The 26,412-nt window shown below is 32.3% G+C and overlaps 1 protein-coding gene and 2 long non-coding RNA genes across 3 annotated transcripts; 1 reads left to right on the top strand and 2 right to left on the bottom strand.

The window, feature by feature from the left end:
• Positions 1 to 628: 628 nt before the first annotated feature.
• On the bottom strand, positions 629 to 4,711 carry LOC134235856 (putative nuclease HARBI1). The gene is made up of 3 exons (XM_062718021.1): positions 4,626 to 4,711; positions 4,089 to 4,346; positions 629 to 859 (listed from the first exon to the last, which is right to left on the bottom strand). Exons 1-3 carry the CDS (start codon positions 4,709 to 4,711, stop codon positions 643 to 645), a joined length of 561 nt encoding a protein of 186 aa, XP_062574005.1. The 3' UTR covers positions 629 to 642.
• A 2,996-nt stretch (positions 4,712 to 7,707) lies between these two features.
• LOC134235855 (uncharacterized) lies at positions 7,708 to 10,244 on the bottom strand. The gene is made up of 3 exons (XR_009985491.1): positions 10,142 to 10,244; positions 8,511 to 8,638; positions 7,708 to 7,948 (listed from the first exon to the last, which is right to left on the bottom strand). It is a non-coding gene; the product is annotated as an uncharacterized LOC134235855 (long non-coding RNA).
• A 4,932-nt stretch (positions 10,245 to 15,176) lies between these two features.
• Positions 15,177 to 20,448, top strand: LOC134235854 (uncharacterized). Its single transcript, XR_009985490.1, has 3 exons — positions 15,177 to 15,268; positions 15,946 to 16,098; positions 20,354 to 20,448. It is a non-coding gene; the product is annotated as an uncharacterized LOC134235854 (long non-coding RNA).
• Positions 20,449 to 26,412: the final 5,964 nt, after the last annotated feature.

Below are 26,412 nucleotides of genomic sequence, written 5' to 3'. Positions count from 1 at the left end.
TCTTCACACGCGGAACACATAAGTGTGTAGATTTGAAATATTGATTTTTTTTTCAAATTAAAAAATGTATGTTTGTACATGTATATAGTAGAAGAAGTTGACGTTCCGGAAGAAGCTCCAAGTGTACATGTGTCCGGGCCTTCCACCGACACATTCTTTGCTTCAACTCTGTATGGATCTAAACGTAAAGGTAAAAAAGAAACAATGCCAACGCTATGAAAATGAATTGAAAATGAATTAAAAATGTATTAAACATTCCTTCAGTTTTAATTTTCGCGTAATTTTACGTTTGTTAAGAAAAAAACCCCAGTGAACTGTTTCAACATCATTCATGCACTTTTAAATATTCACATTACACATATGATTTTATTTGATTTTCTTCTGTTTCAATTGACATTGTTCTGATTATAAAACTTTTCATTAAAAATCAAGACACGGCCAGCGACCCCGACGCTGAGTTTATGCTGAATTTGATAGGAGTGAAGAAGAGAAGAGCCATCGCAGAGGAGAGAAAAGCAGATGCCCTAGAGAGAATAGCGGCGGCATTTGAAAACAAATTTGGCATTTAATAAATTTGAACACAAAATGATAAAGTAGTCTTTATTACAATGTAAGTGTGTGATTTAATGAATAGATGAATTGTTAAAATAAATTTGCAACTTGAATGCGCACATCCTGTGCTCTCCTTGGTGCGTTTGCGTTAAACAAGGCATTGTCATTGATGTTCTGTACAACCCCACCCTCAAGTAAGGGGACTTTCTCTGAAACAGCTAAATTATGAAGCCGGATACAGCATTGAATAATTTGAGAACATCTACTTGGTGAAAAGGGGAGTACTCCTCCAGTTCGATGTAAACACCTGCAAAGATTTATTACTTGAATGTAAATACTGTGGAATCATCAGAATTCGTGGTGGCTCAATTTTCGTGATATTCGTTGGTAGCCCCCCCCCCCGCCCACAAACCACCACGAATTTACATCTTCATAGGAAATTGAGAAAGAGATATCTTTGTTACTGAACCTGAAAACCGACCCATACACGAAATTATCTCCACAAATAACCAAAAAACCCACAATCTAAGAAAACTGGCCCACAGAATTTTAAATGAATTCACAATAAAATTGTAACAAGGTTGATTTATGGTTGCAATAGATATACATTTTTTTCTCAAATAAAAAAAATTTAAGGTCGCGTTTATCGTACTGAACGTTTGAAATAAAATATTTGCTTGCAAATATGACATATAAAGATATTTACACGCATTCTCAATTTATAGTACCAATTAGATCTTGGGAAAAGTCAAAAAATTTAGTGAACTGAAATTAACACTTTTATACGTCATTTGAAACATGAAAGTGTATAGTTATTAAAAATCGCAATTTAATTTACATACTTCATGCTGTGTTTTGTTGGCCTCCTTCGAAATAAAAGCGGTTGGAGGGCCAATTTTACACCAAGATATTTATGTGATGTTGAAAAGCCATATTTGGAAACGAAAGAATTTTTTTAAAATACAAAATCAATATAATAGACATCAAATTTTGTTAACTATAAACATTTATGAAACCGTTTAAGCACATTTGTAAAAGGGGTGTAGAATCTTTGATTCAATTATTAGTAAAAATAAAACAGGCATAATTTCCATTTAAATGAAATTATTTTCTTTTTATTTTAACAAGTTTTTTCACATCCGATGATAAGCTTAATATTGACAATATTCCCTAAAATGCTACATTAATGGATTCCTTATTAATCTGCTCAGAGAAACGCACATTATTTAGAATATAAGAAAGTTAAATATTTCGCCATTACCTGATTACGAAGTGTTTGCTAGATATCACGTAAATATCGCACATAGATATCATACAAAAATAAAAGTATATTCGGGGAAAAATGATTATATTATTTCAAATTATTGATTTTTATGAATTTTCTTATCTATATATACACCTTCACAAAAGGGTTGAATTGAAAATTCAAGTTATGATTTATCTATAGAGGACTCATGTAATTCATAACCCCCCCTTCCATCATTTAATCTGTTGATTATTTCAAAGGCAGCCACGTAGCATCGTTTTTTAAAGTGGGGGGGGGCGAGAATTTTTTTACTTACCTGAAAAGTTGACAAGGCAAAAAAAAAAGGGGGGGGGGTGAGAAAACTTGAACAAAGTCGAAAATCCTAGAGGGGGAGGGGAGGCGAACTTTTTTCAATGCCAACTACTTTCAGTACCAATTATTACACTACATTTTCCGTACATCACTATTAGCGGGGGTGGGGGGCAATTAGCCTTTCACTGAACATTTACTATAGTTGAAGTAAGGTTGGAGAAAAAAGTGGGGGGGGGGGGTAGGGGGGCTGCTCCCCCCCCCCGCTGTTGCTACATGTCTGAAATGTTTAATTGTTTGTGAAAACTTTATCGTCAAATCTCAAAAATTAAACAAAGATCGCCCACCACCCTTAAAAGGTTTGTCAATAATTAAGTTGCATATCACATGTGCTCTATAGAGCAATATACATTCTATGTTCATATAACGTAAATTGAATTTTCAGTACCATTAAAGCATGGACGCATACGTTATATGTCTAAGCAACAATTCCAATGGGAAAATTAGGTGCACAATTTTATACATGTTAATATTTGTATTTCTTGCAAAGCATCAAAAATGGAAATGGATTCAATTTCAACCAGTTTCTAGACACCCAACACCTCTTTTTTTTACCCGATGTGGAACCCCCCCCCCCCCCCACACACACACACACTGCATGCAACGCAGCGCCTATTTTCTGGAATTATATTTCGTACAAAAATGATTTTTTTTTCCTTCAAAATGTTAAGCTTGGTATAGAATTCAGGTGCATATAACCATTTTTTTAAGTTGACAATACACTATCATTTCAAACAAACAGCAAAATACAGACTTGAAGAAAGTTTTGTTTCAGATTTACGTTCCGAATGATAACGTGCATTACACTTGAAACTATGCAATATTAAGCAATTGCTCAAAATGGAAAGATTCAATCATTAAACCACAATTCTACTTGTGAATAATATTATGTCAATTCAATTTTCAAATCACACGGATGCACAAGATATTGAGTGAAAAATGTTCATCTTTACATGTGCACTTCAATTTGCATTTCTGCACTCTTGTTACAGAAAAAATGACATTTTAAGAAACCGTGTATATTTCTTCATGTTCTTAGTATTTACATAATAAAGATTCACTCGTAAATCTGTTCAAACAGCTTTGGAAATTAATACTTATTTACTTTAAACCATGGTAACGTAAATATGGGTAACGTAAATATCGGTAACGTAAATATCTTTCTGAGATTTATCATAACTTTTAATGCCATTGTTCAATTATTCCACTGTTAATTAAAGGCATATTCTAGTGCTTGAGTGTAAGGCAATTTGACCCGTAGGGAACAGTGTAGTTCTCTTACTTAATTTGTGAATAAATACTAACACGTAAATATCGTTGAACTTTTTAACCATTGGACTTATAAGAAAAGGGGGGCTATTGTTCATAAATACAGATAAAGAGTGTCCTTTTTACCATTTCATGCAATAGAAAGGGTGTTCATGATGTTAAAAAGTAACAACTTAGTCCTATTGAGTCAGTTTATCAATCCTTCCAGTCCTTTTGAATTTCCAAATAGAAAAGTAATAATTCTGCGGTGACATCAAAATTTGATAAATATATTAAAACTTTTAAAAAAATTGTGACACGCATATGTGTGAAGGGTGTGATATTCAGAAAATATAACTCAAATGTACGGCAATCTTACTAAGAAAAAGATATGTAAATGATTTAAAACTTCTTTTTGGTTTAAAATAAAAACTACACGATGATCGGCGACAGTAACGTAAATATCGATTTCTGCTATAAAATGTGATTTTCTCCTAAGACAATCATTCAAACTACAACAAACAATTGTTGCATTTTAATCAACAACCAACAATGGTTCATATGAGTGGCAGAAAATAAACTTTATTTGAAATATTATATTACTTAAAACGCGGTACATTATTTAAAGCGAAATGAGACTATAAATTGAGAATGCGTGATTTAACGAAATTACCTAAATCTGGATTTTAATACCCCAAACGATTTTTCTATGACAACACGAGTCTTTCCATGGGCATCGTTGTAATTCACTTCGTGTTGATTGGCTGGGGATAAGAATGGCGTTAAGAGCCATTCCTTGAGAGGGTAGCCAGAATCCCCAAGTAACCACCCACCCCCTTCGAGATGTTCCATAACACCTGACAATCCCGAGTTGCTCAAAACGAAAGAGTCGTGAGTTGCCCCGGGAAAACAGGTATTGATTTGAAGAAATCTGAAATAATATCAACCAATTTTTCATCTTTTATGCATATGTAAGCAAACAATTAGCATTCTTATATTTGTTATATTTGTTTGGTTATATTTGGTGCAATAAAGTTATTTTAAAATTGACAACATTTACATTTTCAAAGGTTGTTATTTCATAAAACCCTTTTGACGATATATTAAATATTTTAATTTTCTCCTGTTGAAGTTTTGGCGTATACAAGGGTATTTCTATTACAAAAAAGTGATGTGCTAGTATTTATGTTTTAATCAATACCGTTTATACCTCATATTGGAATCTGTTACGGCCTGAATATTTAAGGCATGAAAGTTTTTTCTGCATACGAAAGCAGGCTCCTGTGGTCCATTCATGCCCTTAATTGGGATTAGAGTACCATCGATTGCACCAACGCAATTTGGAAATTTGGCAATGTCATAGAACTCAGATTTTACATGGCGTAATTCATTGGCAGTAACTGGAACTTAATGTTGTCCACTGTTGTATTTATTGCGCTGCACACTGTATAACAATATGATGAATCTGCGTTAAAATCCTTAATGATATATATAAAGAATATTTGAAAAGGAAATGTACAACTGATAAAATGTATTACAGGCATGTAGAAACATGAAGGATAGTGTATACAAACATGTACATATTATTATTATAATTATTATTATCAGTATACCCCATAGTACTTGCAATTGTCACTTTTCTGAAACTGCTAAACCTAATTTCGTGAAACTTTGCAGTTATTGAGAACACATTTTGTAGGCGCATAATACAAAGAAATTCCGCTTCCTTTTTTTCTGGGAATTTCGGTACTTTTTATTATATTCATTTTATCTGTACAAAATAAAGACTCAATAATTGCACGGAATTTTAAGACATGTAACGATTACTTTGGAATTATACCTCATTTTGAATTACTTGTGTGTATTTAATGTGTAACATGCCATTTATTTTGCATGACATTGTCAAATATTAAGAGGGGAGGGGCGTGGGATGTGTTAACTTGTTCACTTTTTCTTTTATTATCATTTGTGAATGCAGGGGACAAAATGTTAAAACATTCAAGGGGTCAAATCTCCACATCAACGATGCTACGTGCCTGCAATAATTTTTAATAAAAATAGAGTTAACATTATTTTAAAGTTAAAATAATGAAGTATAACAACCTGTATGTACTACTCGGGATACGGATGATCTGGAAACGCCATGAAGGTCGCCTACTTCCGAAAAGAAGTCCGCCTTTGACAGATATCTTCAGGTGATAATTACCTGTAAGATGTTTATGTGTATCTTTATATATACATGTATAAATAAGTATGCAAATGTATTTTAATTATATTAATAGGTACATTGTAAAACCCATTATATTTGTCATATCATGTGATTCCATGCGTCAGTATTTGTTTATTTATGTGTGGATATTTAATATCAATTCTCTGTAATTATCAAACAATATCAATAATGCTTGGCCACGATACATTTTCAATTTCTATGAAACTTTTTGTGTGTACTCACATTGTCACATCATTAATGGTTTTATATTTCTTTATTTCAAAAAATGTCTCGTTGCCATGGTAACGGCACCTATTGTTTCCCCTGTAAATTCTTCCTAAAATTTGCCCAAAAAACGTGATTTTGTAGGTTTTACTGAATAAAAATGAGCTTAAAAGAAACGAGAGAATGGGAAAATCTACTTTTGTTTCAAAACTACCATTATTCCTCTCTAGTATAACAGCATAATTTTTTAAAAACTGTAATTCTACATAATGGCTTAACAACGCATAGCTTTGGGGATTTTGGCATTTTGCCAAAATGAGAAAATTACCATTTTAGACCCTTTTTCAAAGCAATTTTTTAATACTTTGCACACTGATTTGAAATTCAGGAAAAAGTGCATTGTATAGATGGTACATGAGTTAGTTTAAACACATTAAAATATTTATGGGACACTTAAACATTTTTTTTAAAAAGCTGATGAAAAATTACCCAAAATCTGCAAAATTTCCGTATTTCAAGGAACATATGCACATTTCATTAAGTTCATATAGAAAAGAAATGTTCCTTTCTACCTGTTTTTACGTGATTTACAGTAAAATTAGTCCATCTCTAGGAGAAGTGTCATGTAAAAATATTCACATCCCATTTCCAAGTGCATTAATACATGTAAATATGTTCCAAGATAGAACTGTGAACATCTGCACAAAATGCCCCCCCCCCCCCCTCCTCCATAAAATTGACAATTTTGAAGTACATGTAGACTAACCAGGGCATGTTTCAAGTTTCCTGAAAGTATCCCCTTAGATTGAAACTAATATGAAATAAAATTTTCCCTATCCATTCTCTATTACTATGGAAACAGGAATGCAAGATTTGTTACCATGGAGACATGAATACCGGATTTTTAACCAAAATGGCTGCGTTTAACTTAACAATATTCCCAAAACTACACTTATTTACTCTTTTATAAAACCTGTGTAATGAGTTAAATGTGAATGTGAACTAATTTTTTTGGAATCTTAAATTTGCATCTTTATGATGTTGCAAAAATATAATGCATTTTGTAATGGTATGTCAAATAAAACCTTGTGGCTTTTACTTTTTCAAGATTTGGTCAAACTTGAAAAATTCTGAAATGAAACTAAAACACGCAGGACATTCATAATATTTTACTCATTTCAACTTGTTACTTTGTATAATTATTTATTAAATTCATGGGCAACTGCAAACCACAGATACTTTGAATGAAGTCAAAAATTTACCCCCCCCCCCTTCTGATCTTATAAAACACGGCTTTAAACTTGAGAAAAATTACATTGGTTTAGAAAAAAATCACATCCTCTTGGGTGAGTTATCTTGGATTTAAACATAAATATCCAACAATGGAAAACTTTAAACATAGTGTTTGGCATATAATTAATAATTAGGTTTGCAATGGATCTTTTGTATTCTGTCAGTTGAAACAATGCCCCCCCCCCCCCCCATGAGACACTGTCCCCCACAAGTATCATTTTAAGGAAGTTCTTCCTTTCATTTTACTAGGTTCCTGCCAACATCTCATCACACCAACTATATTAATCTCCTTTCCTTTTTTTTCACGTGTAAATATAAATTCTGAAAACAAGAGAACTTTTTGCTTTTTTTATTTTTTATATATGCAACATTTACAGTACATGTGTTCTCAACTACAGCACATATCCTTAGATTTACATGACAAATTCTACTGTTTCTGCTGCTCTGAAAATCTTGTCTCTGATTTTTCAATTTTAGAGTTCTTGTTGGTCAGGCATGTACCAGTAATGACCTACATTGACATACGCAAGTAACACCTGGTAATTAGTTAATGAGAATTATGCTGAGTTGAGTTTTTTTGGCAAGGTACAGGATAAAGCTTGATAAGTTCTAAAACATATTGTTATACAGCTTAAGATTTGAGGATGCCATCAAATAATATGATAAACATGTTCCTATTATATTTGAACTTTGACAACTCAAACACTGATATCTTGAAGACAGTGGGTACAAGTATGTTGAAGTAGGTTGGAATTCAGCTTTCACTTGCCTGGTTTCAAACCTAAAATATGGCATCCCTTCTCAACCTGCAATGGTAAATAATTCCTGCACTTTCCAATATACACTGATTTCAAGCTAATTAAATGTGTATGTAATCCTTTAGAAAGTTGTTTTCTTTATTCTAGTATAATAATTCTTCTGTTACTGGACAGGTATGAAATTTTGTTTAAAAAAAAAGAAATAAGCAAGGTTTAAATTTAGATATAAAACTGAAATATTTTTTAACAATTTAAGGACAGATGATACAAACAAACTTTTGTCAAAGAATTTGAAAATAACAACTGGGGTCATATTTAAATCAGTAAAATTAATAACTTTCTTCAAGTACTTTTTAATTTTTAATTCATATTTGCATAAAAATGGAATTTGAAGTGAAAAATATTTGTATAGATTAATAAGGATAGTTTCAAGAGGGCCAGACTTTTGAACATCACAGAAGGTTTACAATTTCTTAATATTCTAGAAATTTATTAATAGCATCATTAATTTGCAATTAAATTATGCCAAAAAATATATACCAATCCAGGCATCCATTTTTTGTTTGTATCATCTGTCCTTAATTTACTTTCATATTTTAAGAATGGTTACCTTGAAAAGAACAAAATCTAGGTTGTCCACTTTCTTGCAGAATGCACTTGAACTTCAGTCATGGCCTATTTTGTCCTGTTTTGGTTTACTGGTCTTACTTTTTCTTTATTCATCTTATATGGCAAATCCTTTGATGAAAAAATGATGAAAATAATTATTTTCCTAGGAACATGATCAAAAGAAAAATTCATTTCATTCATACACAGACATGTTCATGTGTGTGATCATCTTACCAGTAGTGAATATTTGCCTGAGTATCAAATAATTTGTTTAGAATATTATAAAACAATTGGTCAGTGTGTATAAAACAAATATCATTATAAATCAGAGGTGAATATTCTACATGTACATGTATATAGTTTTATTATACCCTCCGCTTGAAAAGTGGTAGGGTATACTGTAATTGGTACGTGCGTCTAGCTGTACGTCCATCTGTCTGTACGTCCGTCTGTCTGTTACGCTTTAGGGTACCCATCTCTTATTATTCGCAACTCCTCTTATACCACTGCAATGAGTGAAATTTAATGAACCTTTCACAGAATCTTTATTACATATTGCCATTGTGCACCTCCTATTTTACTTTTTGATTTGACACATATTTTGGGTTTCCTGGCCACGGTAAAACATGGATTTGTCATCAGGTATAACCATACGGGAGGCAGAGGGTATCATTTAGTGAGCTCATTGCTCACAGTACCTCTGGTAATATTTTGTTTTAACACTAATACATATGTATACAAGTGTACATATATATTTTTTACTGTTTGCTATTTGAAAAGATTATTATTATTCACACAAAATTGAACTTTAGATTATACAGTACCGGTACTTCACAGACGAATGAAAGAGTCTATATAAACAAAAATAACTCAATATTTCCAGTGCATTCTTAACCTAGATCTATTTTGTCAATACATATAGTACAGTTTTGGATATATATAATAAATTTAAAGTTTAAAAGATAGAAGCTATTAAATAAAACAATGACATCAAAACAAAGATGCTGTCTTCCTATTTTCTGCTTATGAACATCACATGACCATATTTTGTTGATATATAGAATACTATTTAAAAAACTTAGCTACTTTATGCTTGTGCTCACACATTATAAATGTTTGATGCACTTTTTTTTATAGAAACAAACTTGCTCTAGTTAAATATTTTAACAACACAATTCTGTAAAATATGTGCCTAATGCCATGGCCCAATAAAGAATTGAAATAATAGGATAAACAATGAATGAAAACTGACAGAAGTGGAAATTTATATTACAAAGATAAATAATGTTCACTTAAAAGTCTCTCTCAGCACATCATAAAAAGTAAACCTACTGAATGGCACAGATTTTAAACAATCTCTATATAGACATTTATATTTCGGGGGGAGGGGGGGGGAGTTCAGCTGTATCAGCAAGTGATGTTTATATGCTTCAAATTCATATTTATTAATAAAAATAATTAATTCATAGGTCAGAAAGTCAAACTGTCAAAAGGTATAGTTCGCTTGATTTGATAAGGACCACTGACCACTACCGGTAAAACAGCTGTGTATTGTAAGGCAAATAAAATTAAGAAAATATGCATTTGTTAATCTTGATATTTTTGTAATGCTCAGTATATACATAAATTTACCTTCTGTCTTCATTGTTTAAGATGTCTAGCCTTCTTTTCTTCTTCCAGACTGTAAAACTTTGATGAGATCTTTCCGACTTTCGCCAGAAAATGTTCATTGCTGTTTACTAAATACACATTGTACCTCCAAACGTTAGAGAGTAGTTCAAGGGAAGTAATTAGGAAGCAAAAAAATGCCTCAAAATGTAGAAAAAAGTAATCTTTACCTTTGAATTCCTTTTACATCTTTTAGTATCCCACCAATATTTTACATATTTTGATACAATCAAATATCAGCCTTTCATAATTGATTATTACTAAATTGTAATCAGTGTGCCTTTTTTGTTTAAAGCCTCCAAAAACTCCACTAAACCAATCACATGTCTGATATGTTATAATATGTAAAATGGCCATTTATGATTGAGAGATTAAATTAAAACTACAGATATAATTACTTTAATCTGTAGTATTAATTTTAAATAATGAAAACATATTAAGTTATCCCTTTTCATTTCTGGACACAGTTTTTCTTGATAAGTACACGTTTTTCAAAATTAACGAAATTGAGAATTTTGCACCCCGTTTCTATGGCAACCAAGGGTCTTTTTCATAAACCCACTTTAGATTTTACAATTAATGACATAGCTGTTTAAAATTATTATAAAAAAATCAAAATGTTTTTCTATGCGTGGCCAACCAATTTTGATAATTACAGAGAATTGATATTAAGAAGCATACAATGCTACAGTAAGCATTCACATATACATGTACCTGAATGTGGATGGGAATGGCATGACTTTTGTATGTAGGTCGCCTCACAATAGATTGCACCCGAAGTCGGTCTTAAAAACGATGTGAAGGCCTCATCTAAAACAAGGATGTTATTATTCGTCAGGGTTATGTACTTGCTACAGTATATTTTCCTTAAAAATTACTTTGATTGTCATGAAATTAGGATTGTGTATTTATCTTGATAACACTTTATATAAACCTTATTTTATTCGATTTCCATGTGTCATGGGATATTTTGAAATTTTCTTCTCTTTTTTTTGGCAAACCAAGATAAAACTTGTTTTAAATGATGCCCGTAGTTCTTATTTTGTTCATGTAACAGGGAAATCTGTCGCTGTTAATTGAAAAATCGGAAGGATATGTATTTAAATGAAGGTAAATATAAATACATCAAAAATTATTTTAAGTATGTTTAAATCCTTTAATTCATATAAGTCATATTTGCTTCTGTACATGTTTTTATTATTAAGCTATTTTGGAAACTTAGAACACACTATTTTTTTAAGGTTGAATTCTACTTTTCCCCTCGGCGAGTAGAGTTTTGAGGCTGTTTACAGACTAAAGAAAATGAATACAAACGAGTCATATATATGATAGTGTAGATAAATTATCGTAGAAGACGTAGGAATAAACAGTTTGTCAGTGTATTTCCTCTGAAAGTGTAAATGAAAACAATTCTTGGGGTGGGGGATACTCCGTTTAATTCGGATTTGAATATCTTGGGTAATTATTTTACTGTGGGTTAAAACTTTTATCGAAACAAGTGCCCGTGAGTCGTAGTCATGTAGATGGACTATACTTAGGCATATTTATAGAAATATATAAATATCATTCTGAGAAATAGGAAAATATTGCAGAGTATCTTATTCATTTAGTAACGTATTGTGGACACTAACTAATCAAAAAAGGTTTAAAATGTCAGAGTCACATGCATATCTTTAGATTAACATATTTCTTATTTTATAATATTAACAATGCTCAGTTAATGCACTGCCCCATTTACAGTAAGTTTTGAAACATTCTGGGGGGTTTCTTTCTTTCATACTTGTATATAATATCATTTCTTATACCAAAGTGAGGGCTTGATCATTTTTCTTTTGTTAAAAAATATGTCATAAAAACCGTCGTCTCCTCATTCTCCCGCAAGTCAAGAAATTGGTCTACCAAGCCCAGAAAGAAGAGAGAAAAAATATGTTCGTCAATGAAAAATTGAAGAAAGCCGGTTTCCTTATCAGTACACGTAGTATGATTATATGCGTGAACGTAATGTTTGCTTACTTGGGTAGTAAAGCTTATATACTAGTATCCACTAATATTTATTCATCGTATCGATCTATAACGGTCATGTGACCAAAAAGAAAATATATTTAGTTAGAAGGCATACAAAATATATCTTCAATTTCGGAAATACCAGTAATCATTGAGATTACCTTTTCTGATTCAGTTTTTGTTGGAACTTTTGGTTGACACTGAATAATCAAAAGTTTTTAAAATATAAGGGTCACATGCAAGAAATGTATGATCATGCCCAGAAAGAAGAGAGAAAAAAATATTTTCATCAATGAATTGAAAAAAGCTTCCTTATCATTACTCGTAGTATTATTATATGCGTGAACGTAATGTTTGCTTACTTGGGTGATAAAGCTTAGACACTATATACTAGTATCCACTATTTTTAATTTTAAAATAGGAAATTTAGGCAGAGTATCTTTTTTCATTTAGGAACGTATGGTTGACAAAAACTAAACAAAAGTTTTCGAAATGTCAGGGTCACATGCGTATCTTTCAATTTAGATCGACATTCATGTATTTCTTATTTCATGAGATTAAAAAATGCTAAATTAATGCATTGCACCGATACACAGTAAGTTTTGAAACATACTAGTTTATTTTTTTCGTAGTATTATTATATGCGTGAACGTAATGTTTGCTTACTTGGGTGATAAAGCTTAGACACTATATACTAGTATCCACTATTTTTAATTTTAAAATAGGAAATTTAGGCAGAGTATCTTTTTTCATTTAGGAACGTATGGTTGACAAAAACTAAACAAAAGTTTTCGAAATGTCAGGGTCACATGCGTATCTTTCAATTTAGATCGACATTCATGTATTTCTTATTTCATGAGATTAACAAATGCTCAGTTAAAGATATATATGCCGTATTAGTGTTTTATTGCTAAAGAAATAAATATGTGTGGTGTCTCATCAAGTTACATAAGTTATGTAATTTCTGCAATTAAGACAATTCCACTCCATCACTTTTAAAAGTTATGAAATATTTTGTAAAAATTATTTTCTCTCCGAATCGGATATTAAACCGCCTCTTATTGAAATATTCATGAACACGTGGTCTCGCATGCTCACAGCAAACAATGGTCCAATCTCGTGAATGAGCCGAAAAGCATGATGGTCTACTACGTTTTCACTACAAACACGTGGTTTAGGGAATTGTACGGTGCGAGTTCAATTGACGGCTGGAAAGCCAATTTACATATTCTTTAAAACCTGTTTTAGAAAAATAGGAAGGATAGTTACTAATTGAGAATTCCCATGCTCACATTAACAAACAAATGCAGTTTTTCTTGTTAGCATGCCGTATGTTTCGAAGTTGTACACATTGTAATCAATGTCAATACGTGAGCACACCTCAGAGTTCGTTGCTTTTTGTACCGAGGAATATTGTCTTTTCACTGTTAGTAGAGCACGGGGAAATTGTAAACAAACGGACCTGTATATTAGAGTGTAGCAATTAACTCTTATTTTTAGCATTGTTCATTTGTATGCAAATGTTAGCATGGGATTTGTAGATGATAATGTACATATTGCATTAAGCGTGTAAATGCTTGGGAAATGTAACACGTCTTTCTGAGAGCGATTTAAAAAAAAACTAGCCTGTTCGAAAAACACATGAAGTATTTATGTACTGATCATGAGTAGTAACCTATAAATGCATTAAATACAACTCATTGAGCTGATTGGTCGATTTGTCAGTATTGTTGGTTCCTCGCTGAACAGACGTCACACGAAATAGTTTCCTCGACCTGATGATTCTCGTGATGCTTTTCCCGCGCACATGCGCAGATCCAACATAAACGTCAGTCCTTTATAAATATGCATGAGAATATTGTGTTCTTTTCCTGACCAGTACTTTGTTAATACCGAATAATATTTCGTCTAATTTGAGAGAATGCTTCATTTTTGATAGCTTATCATACTTCAGAAATTTTTGTTTGGTTTCAGCTGTGCAAAAATACGGCATACATATCTTTAATGCATTGCACCGATACACAGTAAGTTTTGAAACATACTAGTTTTTTTTTTCTTTTATATAATTTCATTTCTATACAGGCTTATTTCTTCCTCCTACATGCAAGATAAATTACGTTAACATGCAAGATAATTACGTAAACATACATGATAATTATGTCTACATGCAGGATAATTACATGTATGTTGACATACAAGTTAAATTTTTTTTCAGAGAATCTGATTTTAATATGGGTAAAGACCCGTACTGACGACCGAATCTGACACGGTAGATACAAGATGGAACATAATTATGTAGACATGCGACTTATTTATGTCAACATGCAACGTATTTAAGTAAACATGGGACTTATGTATATCAACATGCAAAATATTTATGTAAACATGCGGGTTAATAATGTAGGCATGCAACTTATTTATGTTAACATGCAAGATAATTATGTTAATATGCTACTTATTTATGTCAACGTGCAACTTATTTATGTCAACATGCAAGTTACAACATATTTATGTCAACATCCAATATATGTTATATATCAAAATACTAATCTTGCATGTTAACATAATTATCTTTCATGTCGTCATAAATAAGTGGCGTGTTGACATAATTATCTTGCATGTTAACATAAATAAGTCGCATGTTGATATAATTATCTTGCATGTTTACAATATTATCTTGCATGTTGACATAATTATCTTGTTATCATGTTGAAATAAATAGGTCGTATGTCCACATAATAATGATACATCTCGCATCTATGATGTCAGATACAGTGTACATATGATGGCATATTTCTGCTCCCTACATGCAAGATAAATTATGATAATATGCAACATAATTATGTAGACATGCAACATATTTATGTCAACATGCAAGTTAATCATGTTGATATGCAAGTTACCAATCTAAAACTATAATTTAAACATGGAAGAATTTACTTACTAACACCTGTATCTGACACAATATGAATATAATAGAAATCTAACCTTTTTTTACAGCTCAGATTCACCAGCATCCTACTGATGATGGAGATGGTTCGGCTTCATTATATCAAAATCTTACAGAAATAATCATTCATAAAACAGGTATCATGTTTAACATTTTTTTTATACAAATATTTTAAGCACATCAGCTATTTGTATATTTCATAAACAGAACAGATACAACCATATTAATCAACCACCATTATAACTTTTAATTTAAACTGAGCATGATTATCAGCAAGAAGGTCAGAAAGCGAAGCGTGAATGAAGAGTATTATTTCCTATGTAGCTTGTAACACGGGCTTTAATTAGTTACAGAGTCGGCTGTAAATTTTTTCGCACCCGATTTTTGCTGGGGGTAAAACGTGACACCACAATGCACAGTTTTTCCTATGATAGAAAGCAAATGACATGACGTCACGATGCGTTGTAGTACATAGTAAATCATCGATAGACTGAGACACAGTTGAGAAGCCTCTGATGTTTACAAATAATTTTTTTATGAGTACATAGGATATAAATTCGTAATCCAGGTCGAATCAAGGGTCTACGGGGATTTACTCCGGATTGTATTCCATGCACGCTTCGGCCGAAGGGTGTATGGAATACAACCTGGGGTAAATCCCTGTACACCCTGTTATCCTTGATTGAACCTTGATAACTAACAATCACTAAAGGTCATAATGTTTTATCATAATATATTCTGTAATTCGACTTGTAGGCCTTTATTTCAACAGAATAGGTCTAAAGATATAGTTAACTAAATTTGTATCTTAAAGGATCTCGTCCGGTTGATGCACAGCATGTGTACGACATGGATAAACACATTGATGGATTCCTCCATCCACAAAAACGGGATACTGTTCATGACAGCAGTGGGACACTCTTGTGGACAGAACCTGAATTCTCATCATTCATACATGGCCTGACAGGTCAGAAATAAAAAAAAATATATTTTCATTTCTAATTTTTTTTCTCTGTGATAACCCTTAGAAAGTTAGCGGAGTTGATTTCTTGATAATTTTACCGGAATGTAAATTAGGCCGTCGATAGGTCAGGAGCGAAGAAGACCTAATACGCATGCAAATCTCGTGCGCATCTGTCTCTGCTCTTGACGCTAAGCAGGCCAAATATGCATGTAAATCTCGTGCAGCTTCTTTTGTGTCTGACGTCAGTGGGCGAGTCCTCATGTAATCTAAATTTGTCTCTACATTTTTTAAGTCTAAATCTACAATTTTATTTGGCAATGAAATGGAAATATAAGGAATTACTGTATAGATAGGAGGGTATGTCAGGGACTTCAACAATAGTGGGAAACATGGGATAATTTAAGCATAAGGGGCTTCGCCCGTTATGCAAATTATCCTATGTTTCCACTATTGTTGATGCCCTGACATAGCCTCCTAACTAGACAGTGATTGCTTAATCACTTACAATTAATAAATTTATGTACATGTCTACCGTATAGAAAAAAAATAGAGAAGTGACACTGAATCGATCAATATAAAAGATGAAGACAACCAAAAGTGATCAATCTCAAGATCTATAAACAATACAAATCTATGAAGTGGGCATAAAGCGCACACCACTGGAAATTCCAGAGGTGGGATCATTCGCCTATGACGAGTAAGCATTCCTTGCTCGCCATGAGCCAAGTAAGTATTGAACGGTTTTACTGCACTTTTATTGAAACATTGAAAAAAAATCAGGCCAAGATTTCAAGACTTCGGACTTGGGAGCATTCCATATTTCAGATTATTATACCTCTACTGTAATTACTCTATATAAAATTAAGGGGCAATATCCCTCTGCTCCAAATTTCACGACATATTTTTTAAAAATCCAGACATTGATTTTCAGCAACAACTATAACATTAAATTCAAATGGAAAATGGTTTAAAGTATGAAGCGTTGCTTACATTTTCAGAAATGAATAATATGTCAAATCATGATGTGAAAAAAATTTGATATGGTAAATAGAAAGATTAATTATTTTTTATCTCACAATTAAATTAGAAATATGAGGTATATATAAAAATGATATTTACTCTCATACCTATCTAATTCCCATTAGAAAACATACTGAAGCGCTGCTTTTTAAATCACAATTACAAATTGTTTTCTGTGCATGTAAAATAACACGCATCCATAAACAAGAGTTATCGTTCCACTATCGCCCTTGAAAATATTTTTTAATGAAACAAAATATTAATTAAATGTTTATATTAAACAATACTGCATCTGAAATTTCTGTACAATTAAAAGAATTATACTTTAAGAGATAGAGATTTCTCAATTTACACTGTTTAAAGGAACTGAGTATAAATGTTTTAAGTAAATTATTATAAATAATTAATGTACATACTAGCAATAGAAACTATAAATTAACATTTGTACCATAGCATAAGTTTGATTGAGTTTATATATAATGGTTTCCATGAATGAAATTTGTAAACTCTGACATGACAATTCACTGAATTTCATGACAAAATGTCTGAAGAAAGTTATCTCTCTTATCAGAGGGATATTCCACCTTAATACCATAAATCTGCCTATTTCCCCGAGAAGAAACTATTGTGCTCATCTGAGGACTACTCCCTGGAAAATCAGAGCTACTCCCTGGGACTACTCCCTCATGAATATTTATTAGTAATTTTAACCAATCAAAGTGTTCAGTGGGCGGAGCGTTCAAGGAATCTCGAGTCTGTGACGTCATGTTATTAGCAATGTAACTATGACGTCAAAACATTTCGACATGCGATGTCAAAATCATACTTCTATCAAAAATAATTTAATTCTGTTTGTATTCTTGTCTCTCATTGGTTGATTTCCAAAAAGGAACGCATAACATTTTGTATAATCTGGTTTGGTATGGGGACACACCCCCTTGACAACCAGCTGAATCATCTGTATCCATCAATCCCCTCATTTCCAGTCCTTCGGATTCATGAAAAATTCCAGATTTAATGAATGTACCTTTAACTTCAAACAGTTGCTCGATCTTACCTCATGTAAACAAGCATCATGGCTGCTAGATCTATGTATCAGTTTTTACCTCCCCTTGCTTCCCATCACTTCCGTTACTACGGTTGTATTATTGCGCGGTAAATTTGAACTAATAAAAACAACACAATTTTACATCCCCAGTTGTTTAATTATTTTAAAATTAAATTATAAGGAATGACTCAAATTCTTGACCAGATTATCGATTATAATATGGTTTGGGTCAGTTTACGCTTTTTTATAATCCGCTTCGCGGATTATAAAGCGTAAACTGACCCAAACCATATTATACTCGATAATCTGGCCAAGAATTAGAGTCATTCCTTAATGAAGACAACGACAATTCTTCGAAATGTCAAAGAAAATACTTTTTAAAAATAATTTAATTGTTTTAGGACAGGATGCATTACTTATCATACAATCTGTTAAACCGCTTGCATTGAATTATGCCTCTACAGTGTTTTCTTTTTAATGTCGGAATATCTGGTAAAAACAAAAAAATTAAATCGCCTATGATTGTTTCGGTATATAAATAGTTTACAGTATGTAAATAGTATATTTACATACTGTACTAAATAGGATATAGGCTGTAAACACATACCATATAGGTGGAAAATTTAGCAAGAAGCAAATTTAGTGATTTCTTCTGGTATTTTATTTTTAGTGAGATCCAATTTTAGCGATTTTTAATTTTTCACTAGCCTAAAGAAACTATTACAAATAAAACACAGTTAAATTTTAGCGATATTCAATTTTAGTAATTTTAGCACCTTCGCTAAAAATGTCAAAATTGGATCCTCGCTCAAAAGTCTGCTATAACGGTAATATAAATCTGGAGTCGCAGAGTACGGAGTTGATCCTTACGTCGCGGGTTTGAATCCCACTGCGGGACATGGAGACCAGTGCTGCGGATGAGATGGTATAAATCGATCGAGGTCCCGTGTCGCAGTAGTCGCTACATTGATTGAGACAGTTCCCTCATTGCGTCTCAGTGGCCCTCAGTGCCGAACAAATTAATGTATATATTTGCAGCCCTCTCTCAGCTTTAAGGTGCCTTCATACAGCAAACAACAAACAAAAAGTCAAATTATAATTCTTTTCACAGGAATAAATTAAAATAAATACATGATAATGTACATGTATATAGCTTTTTACCTACGGTGTTGACAAGAACACTTTGGATACATATGTAATCCTTGTGACAAGACCTTTCATTTGATATCCAGAGCTTTGATACTTTACCTACGTTTAAAAAAATAACCTTGGCCATGACATCGTGATAATGTATATGACGTCATACTATTATGACGTCGTAATACGGCAAACAAAACATAAGATAAGTGTGCATAGATTAACATTATACAAGAAATAATTAAACTGTCAAAAAATCAACGATATTCATATGTTATCCTTGTGAGAAGATTTTTCATTGAATACAAAGAACTTTGACCCGTTGACCTTGGAGTTTGACCAGCTTAAAAAAAACAAACCTTGACAATTCTTTTTATAGGGTTAGGGCTAATGCTTTCATACTTCACATATGTAATCCTTGTGACAAGACCTTTCATTTGATATCCAGAGTTTAACACTTTTACCTTGACGAATTTGACCTACTTTTTAAAAACAATTAATCTTTGAACGATTTGGGATAAGGCTTTCGTACTTAACATATGTAATCCTTATGAAAAGACCTTTCATTTGAAATCAAGAGCTTTGGCCCTTTTACCTAGACCTTGGACTTTGACCAACTTTTAAAAAAAACTGTAACCTTGGCCATAACTTATACTTTTGAACAGTTAGGGCTGGGGATTGCATACTTCACATATGTAATTCGTGTGGCAACACATTTCTTAAGAAACCGACAATTTTTACCCTTTTACCTACCTTTCAAAATCATATTCTTGGCCATACCTTTTGAACAGGTGGTGATAGGACTTTCAAATTTCACAATTGAGTTTCTTGTGAGAAGTCCCTAGTTTGGGTACCAATATACGGGGACATCAGTGTTTCACAAAAACATCTTGTATTTTATCTTCCATTGTTTTTTAAACAATCAATGCAATTCTATAAATCGTTAAAATGGACAATAAATTATAGCTAAAATCAAATGTTTCCCATGGATATTAAATCTTGAATTTATGCAACTGTGAAAATCGATAACTTCTCTTTTGACACGTTTTGTAGGATGGGATGATATTCACGAAGAAGATGCTTCGCATCACATGAACATTTTTAAGCATTATTCCCGGACAGATATGATCCACATGTACAAACACATTATGAAGGAGCTAGGTGGGTAACTGAAATGCTTTCAGAAGTTTTTAGATCACCTGAGCCGAAAGCTCAAGTGAGCTTTTCTGGTCACATTTTGTCCGTCGTCCGTCCGTCCCTCTAGCTGTCTGTCCGTCTGTAAACTTTTCACATTTTCGACTTCTTTTCAAGAACCACTGGACCAATTTTGACCAAATTTGGCACAAAGCATCCTTGAAGGAAGGGAAATTAAATTTGCTAAAATGAAGGGTCAAGTCTTCTCACAAGGGAAGATAATCAAGAAAAGACAAAAATAGGGTAGGGTCATTAAAAAATCTTTTTCTCAAGAACCACTGGGCCCGAAAAGCTGAAACGTATGTGAAAGCATCCTGGTGTAGTGTAGATTTAGCTGCAGATCTGTAGCGTAATGGGTTTTTTTTATATGTTGTCTTTGACCATAACGCTACAGATCCCGTAGTGCAAAAAATGTGCAATTTACGGCGCAATATTTTTGGCGCTCTTTTTTGGAGAATTTCTCCACTTTCTAGCATCGGTCTATCAACTACCTTTCAACTCCTAATTCTAGACACATTATTTAACTAATCTGTGTATTTGATTCATCTCCCAACCCTTTATAGTCGTCTATACAAATAATCGACTCGCTTGATTAAAATTATTTGTTAGATAACTGAAACTTCACTTTAAGCGAATTTATTGCCTGTAGAGACAAACAAAAATGGTTGGGAGGTGGATAAACTATTATATGTTGGCTACTAAATGTGTTTACAATTGGAAGTTGAAAGGTAGTTGATTGACCGATGCTAGAAAGTGGAGAAATTCTCACCAAAAGAGCGCAAAAATATTGCGCCGTAAATTGCACATTTTTGCACTATGGGATCTGTAGCATTATGGTCAAAGACAAATATAAAAAAAAAACCCATAACGCTACAGATCTGCAGGTAGTGTAGATTCTAAATTGTTCAAATCAAGACCATGGGGGGTTGGGCGCGGCCACAATGGGGAATCAAAGTTTTACATAGAATTGTAAAGGAAAAATCTTTAAAAATCTTGTTCTCAAGAACCACTGGGCCAGATAATGTGAAACTTTTGTGGAAATATTATTGGGTAGTGTAGATTCTAAATTGATCAAATCATGACCCCCGGGGGTTGTGCGGGGCCACAATAGGGAATCAAAGTTTTGCATAGAAATATATAGGAAAAATCTTTAAAACTCTTCTTTTCAAGAACCACTGGGCCAGAAAAGCTGAAACTTGTGTGGAAGCACCTTGGGTTAGTGTAGATTTAAATTTGTCTAAATTATAATCACTGGGGTAGGGTGGGCCACAATATATATTACTAGGGGGAAATCTGGTAAAGAATAGAATGGTCAAAGCTTTTCAGATGAGCGATGTGGACCATTGACCTCTTGTTAGTGTATAATATGTATTTATATGAAACGGAAGTGAGGTAATTTGCATTGGGATTGATATTGAATGCTGTTTTGATTTATAGATATGCTGGGCATGCATTGCATTTGTGATTGCCCTGATTCACACTTTATTTAATGCTTTTCACGAATTAAAGAAATAAAAAGATCATCGCCATGTTTCTTTTAAACTCATGTGGAATTTTATTGCCATTCAATCTATCAATTTTAAAACGTTTTATGTTATGAAGAGTCAATTCAAAATTTACAATTTATGTTAAAAAAAATAAATAAGAATTTTGTGTATAATAAATAACTATCTATGTAGTAAAAATGAAGTTATAGATGTAGAGGATGTCTTGTCCTAAAACATTTAGGAAAGTCCACATTGTTTTTTTAATTTTATGTTACAACATAGATTTACAGACTTCTAGTCTTTGGGTTTATGTGTGCCTTCAATATTTCACAGGACGTCGTCCTACAGTACAAGAGCTTGGCTGTTTGTTACCAGTTCTTGAAGGTAATGAAGTTTGTGACTCCTCCCGTAAAACACCAGGTACTTAAAATGTTAAACCTAAATCTCAATGTGGATTTTTTATTAGATTATCGTAATTATGCCGAAAATCGCGTCAAAACAGTAAGTTTTTGCTGCTATGTGTCATTTTATTACCCACCTAAAATCTTGTGTTTAAGGAGGAATGCCACACCAACTTTTTACTTTATAGATCTCTGAGTCAACCTTTTTAAACAATGCTTTTAGCATTGAAAAGCCAACATTAGCTCTCAATTATTTTATATAGATTTTTTTGTATTCTTTCAAAGAAAATGAAAAAAATATTTGCATCCAAATTAGATGCCTTGTTGTAAAAATTTTGCTGTAAATGAATGCATCAAATGAATACCAAATAAAATTTGTAAAGAAAAGCCTTAAAGATATTAAAAATTTTAAATAAATATTTATGAAAATAAAACACATAATTAGTAAACATTTTTTAAACTTGTGGTTAAATTCTTCTCAAAACCAGTCACAACTGGGGAGAACATGTTCATTAATCATATTTATAAAGGAAACTGAAACCAAATGGCCAACTTTTAGAGAAATTAATTTTTTATTAATTTTGGCCAATCCCGATCAAAATTAAACTGATCCCAAACATAATTGTACAATAATTGTATAAATAATATTTTTCCAAGAGCACTAGTCTGATTAGGTGTAATTGGGATTAAAACATTATTGAACTTGACAATAAAATAGATTTCTTCAATGTAAATACATGAAGAGGCAATAAATTAGCATTTTATTCATTTTGTGTTAATTTTGATCGGGTTAGGTCCAAATATTAAAAAAATTAATTTCTCTAAAATTTCTCAATTTCGTTTCAATTTCTTTTTAAAATATGATTGACAAACATGTTGTCCTCAGTTGTGACTAGTTTTATGGTGTTTTTAACCATAGGTTAAAAAATATTCACAAATAATGTGTTTTATTTTCATAAATAATGTTTTATAAAAAAAAAAGTCTTACCAGCCTTTCTTTACATAATTTATTATATATTCATATTATGCATTCATTTACAGCAAACTTTTAACTCGAAAATAACTCATTTTCTTTGAAAAAATACAAAAAAAATTATATAAAATAATAAAGAGCTAATATCGGCCTTTCAATGCTGAAACCATTGTTTAAAATAGGATGACTCAAAGATCTATAAAATAAAGAGTTGGTGTGGCATCCCCCTTTAAATTAATGTTTATTGCATTGTCATGTTATCAAGTTACACGTATATTGTAAATTGTAGGGACATGATATATACATACGCTGTACATCTACTTTATTTGGTAATTTTCTACAAAATTGATGACTAAATTAAATGACCGTTTTAATTAATGTACAAATATATGCGTATCATTTTGAAAGAGTTATATCATAGTGTATTCTTTTTACTCAGTTCCTACACTAAATTAACATTTAATTGCTAAACACAACAAACATTATGCTCATGTTCTCAATATAACAAAATTCTGCATAGGTTAACAATATGGTGTAACTTTTCAAATTGTTGCCTAAGGGTGTACTGTAAAACGAGAACATTTGGCGCATACGTATTTTAGCGTAAATGCAAGTTGGAATGCATTGGCGCAAATAAATTTCAGCGCTTGCACTTGTCAGTACAATATATAAATGTGACATTTTGTTTTTTTTTAATCCACACCCGCACAGAAAAACATTAGCACTCCCGTATATCAGTAAACGTTCGTTAACTTTACCACGGTACATGTTGCTATCATTCATTTAAGCATTGAATTCATATTTTTGGCTGTCTTCGGTCCTATAACACACCTGGCTGTGCCGACAAATTGAATACCGCGCGTTAGCGCGGTATGATAAATTTGTCGGCACGGCCAGGTGTGTTATAGGACCGAAGACAGCCAAAAATATGAATTCAATGCTTATATATACATTCTCTAATTTCCCTTCTTCATAATTGCTTATTTCGTTAACATTTAATGTGAATTTAGGGCCCTTCAAAACTATCGTGGTTAATAGACGTAAGAGCCGTTTGTGACGTCAGATGACGTTAAGTGACGTTGCAAAGTTAAATTACGCAAACAAACAATGCGATTAAAAAAGTGACAAATTAATTTTTAATGCACATTACGTTAATTTCTAGGTTAATTTTTCAGGGTTGTAGTTTTTCATTAAATTGAAATAAAACATTCTACATTTTGGTGTTTCTAGAGTATTCAAATTGCATATAGTCCCTACTGTGTATTCTAACGCGCGGTGACAAGGTTTCGCGTGTGTTATAGAAATTTGAACGTCGAGGATTTCTTACGGATTTTATGAGGAAAATTACACTGAATGTAAATATTACTACATGTGTATCACATGGACGTGGTACAATGTTAAAATTTATTTTATTTCTATTTTCAACTAAAAGAAATGGAGTATTTACTCATTTCAATCATATTAAAACAATGCATGCATCGACAGAAAATTACTTAGATAAAACGGTAATCCTAATCAGGTATTGTCTGCAAGCTCAATCGCCATGCTTGATTGCATTGTTTACCTCGAGGCGATGAAAGATTGACACGCCGAGAAGCCAAACATTGAAGGTGCTAATAAAATAATCGGTTAACAACTACCGGGGTAATAATAGTTTAATTGATTAAATTATAATTTGGAAGAACTTTCTGTCTTCCGAACATATGCAGTGCTAGTGTGTATTTAAAATCCAATGACCCTTCGACATTACGTAATCGCGCGTTCCGGTTTACATGTACTTATGCAAAAACTTTCAACACACAAAAAGCGATATTTAGAAATCCTTTAGCGCACAATAAATTTTAGCGCTCACGGGCTCTTGCGCCAAAGGCGCTAAAATTAGTAGTGCGCCAAATATTCTCATTTTACAGTATAACATTTTTTTACAAGGGAATCTCATTTCAAAAACTCGGAACGCTAGCATGTTCTTTATATATCTGCCTTCTTTTATTCAGGTCAACTTCTCCTTGCGATGGAGGAATGCAAAAGAAAGTTACAACAGCAAAAGTCTCTAAACAATGTCTTGGAGAGAGAACTTCAGCTGGTACAGGGCCGTAACAATGTCTTACAGAGCAACCTGTCGTCAGAGCACAATGGCATGAAGGCCCTGGAAGCAAAGAACAGAAAACTAATGATGGGATTGTTTGTTATGGGTGGATTTGTGTGTTTAATGGTATTTGGTCTAATACTGGCTTTGTAAAAGAAATTCACTTGGACTTTTAACCAGGTTTTCATCATAAAAAATCCTCATTCCTAATATAATTATTTTAAATATTGTATGTATATTATACCTTATTTTTACAAATAATAAGGATGTATTATGTTCTGAATTAGTGACTATTTTAAACAGAAAAACTCAGTGTTCTATTTTCTACATATTGTGCATAATCAGATTTATCCCTAAAAGATAAATACAGTTATTGAGAAGGCCGTTTATGGCTTGGTTTTTTGAGATAATAAATAGCTACAAAGTGCAAACCGTTTTCCGGAATTATGCGGTTCTATCGTTACGGTTCTAGGGTCAATAATACTTGAGCTTTGATGCGCATGTGCTTGGTCTTTTCAACTTCCCATCTTGTTCAGGTCCCCCAGCTATCATATGGTTTGTTTGATATTTGTGAATGCTATGCTGCCAAAATGCTTACCAGTTGTAAGATCGGCGCATAGGTTATGAACATGCCAGTTGCATGTTGCTTATGTTTGAATGAACATGTCAGTTGCATGTTATCTGTGAATGTAATTTGTAATAAAAGCCATGACAGTTCCGCCAATACAGTAAATTTTTGTTGTTCTTCAAATTCTATCAGCTAGAATAATGTGTTTGTCATTAGAAAATTTCAAAGGCTTTGATTATCAACCTTTATTGAATAGTTCTTGTTAGTATTAGGCATTTCGAAATAATGTATATTTTATTGAAATATATTTTCGATAATTGTTCAATAAATCTTCGCACATGTATGTGCACATGCAATAAAATTAGCCATACTGATAAATATTAATCATATAGGTATTCATTCT

This window comes from Saccostrea cucullata, unplaced genomic scaffold (assembly GCF_032062105.1).
Source record: "Saccostrea cucullata isolate Sc308-1 unplaced genomic scaffold, CSIRO_AGI_Scuc_v1 ctg3488, whole genome shotgun sequence".
Classification (NCBI taxonomy): domain Eukaryota; kingdom Metazoa; phylum Mollusca; class Bivalvia; order Ostreida; family Ostreidae; genus Saccostrea; species Saccostrea cuccullata.
The sequence above is the reverse complement of the archived record's forward strand: the minus strand, read 5'-3'. Positions and strand labels throughout refer to the sequence as shown.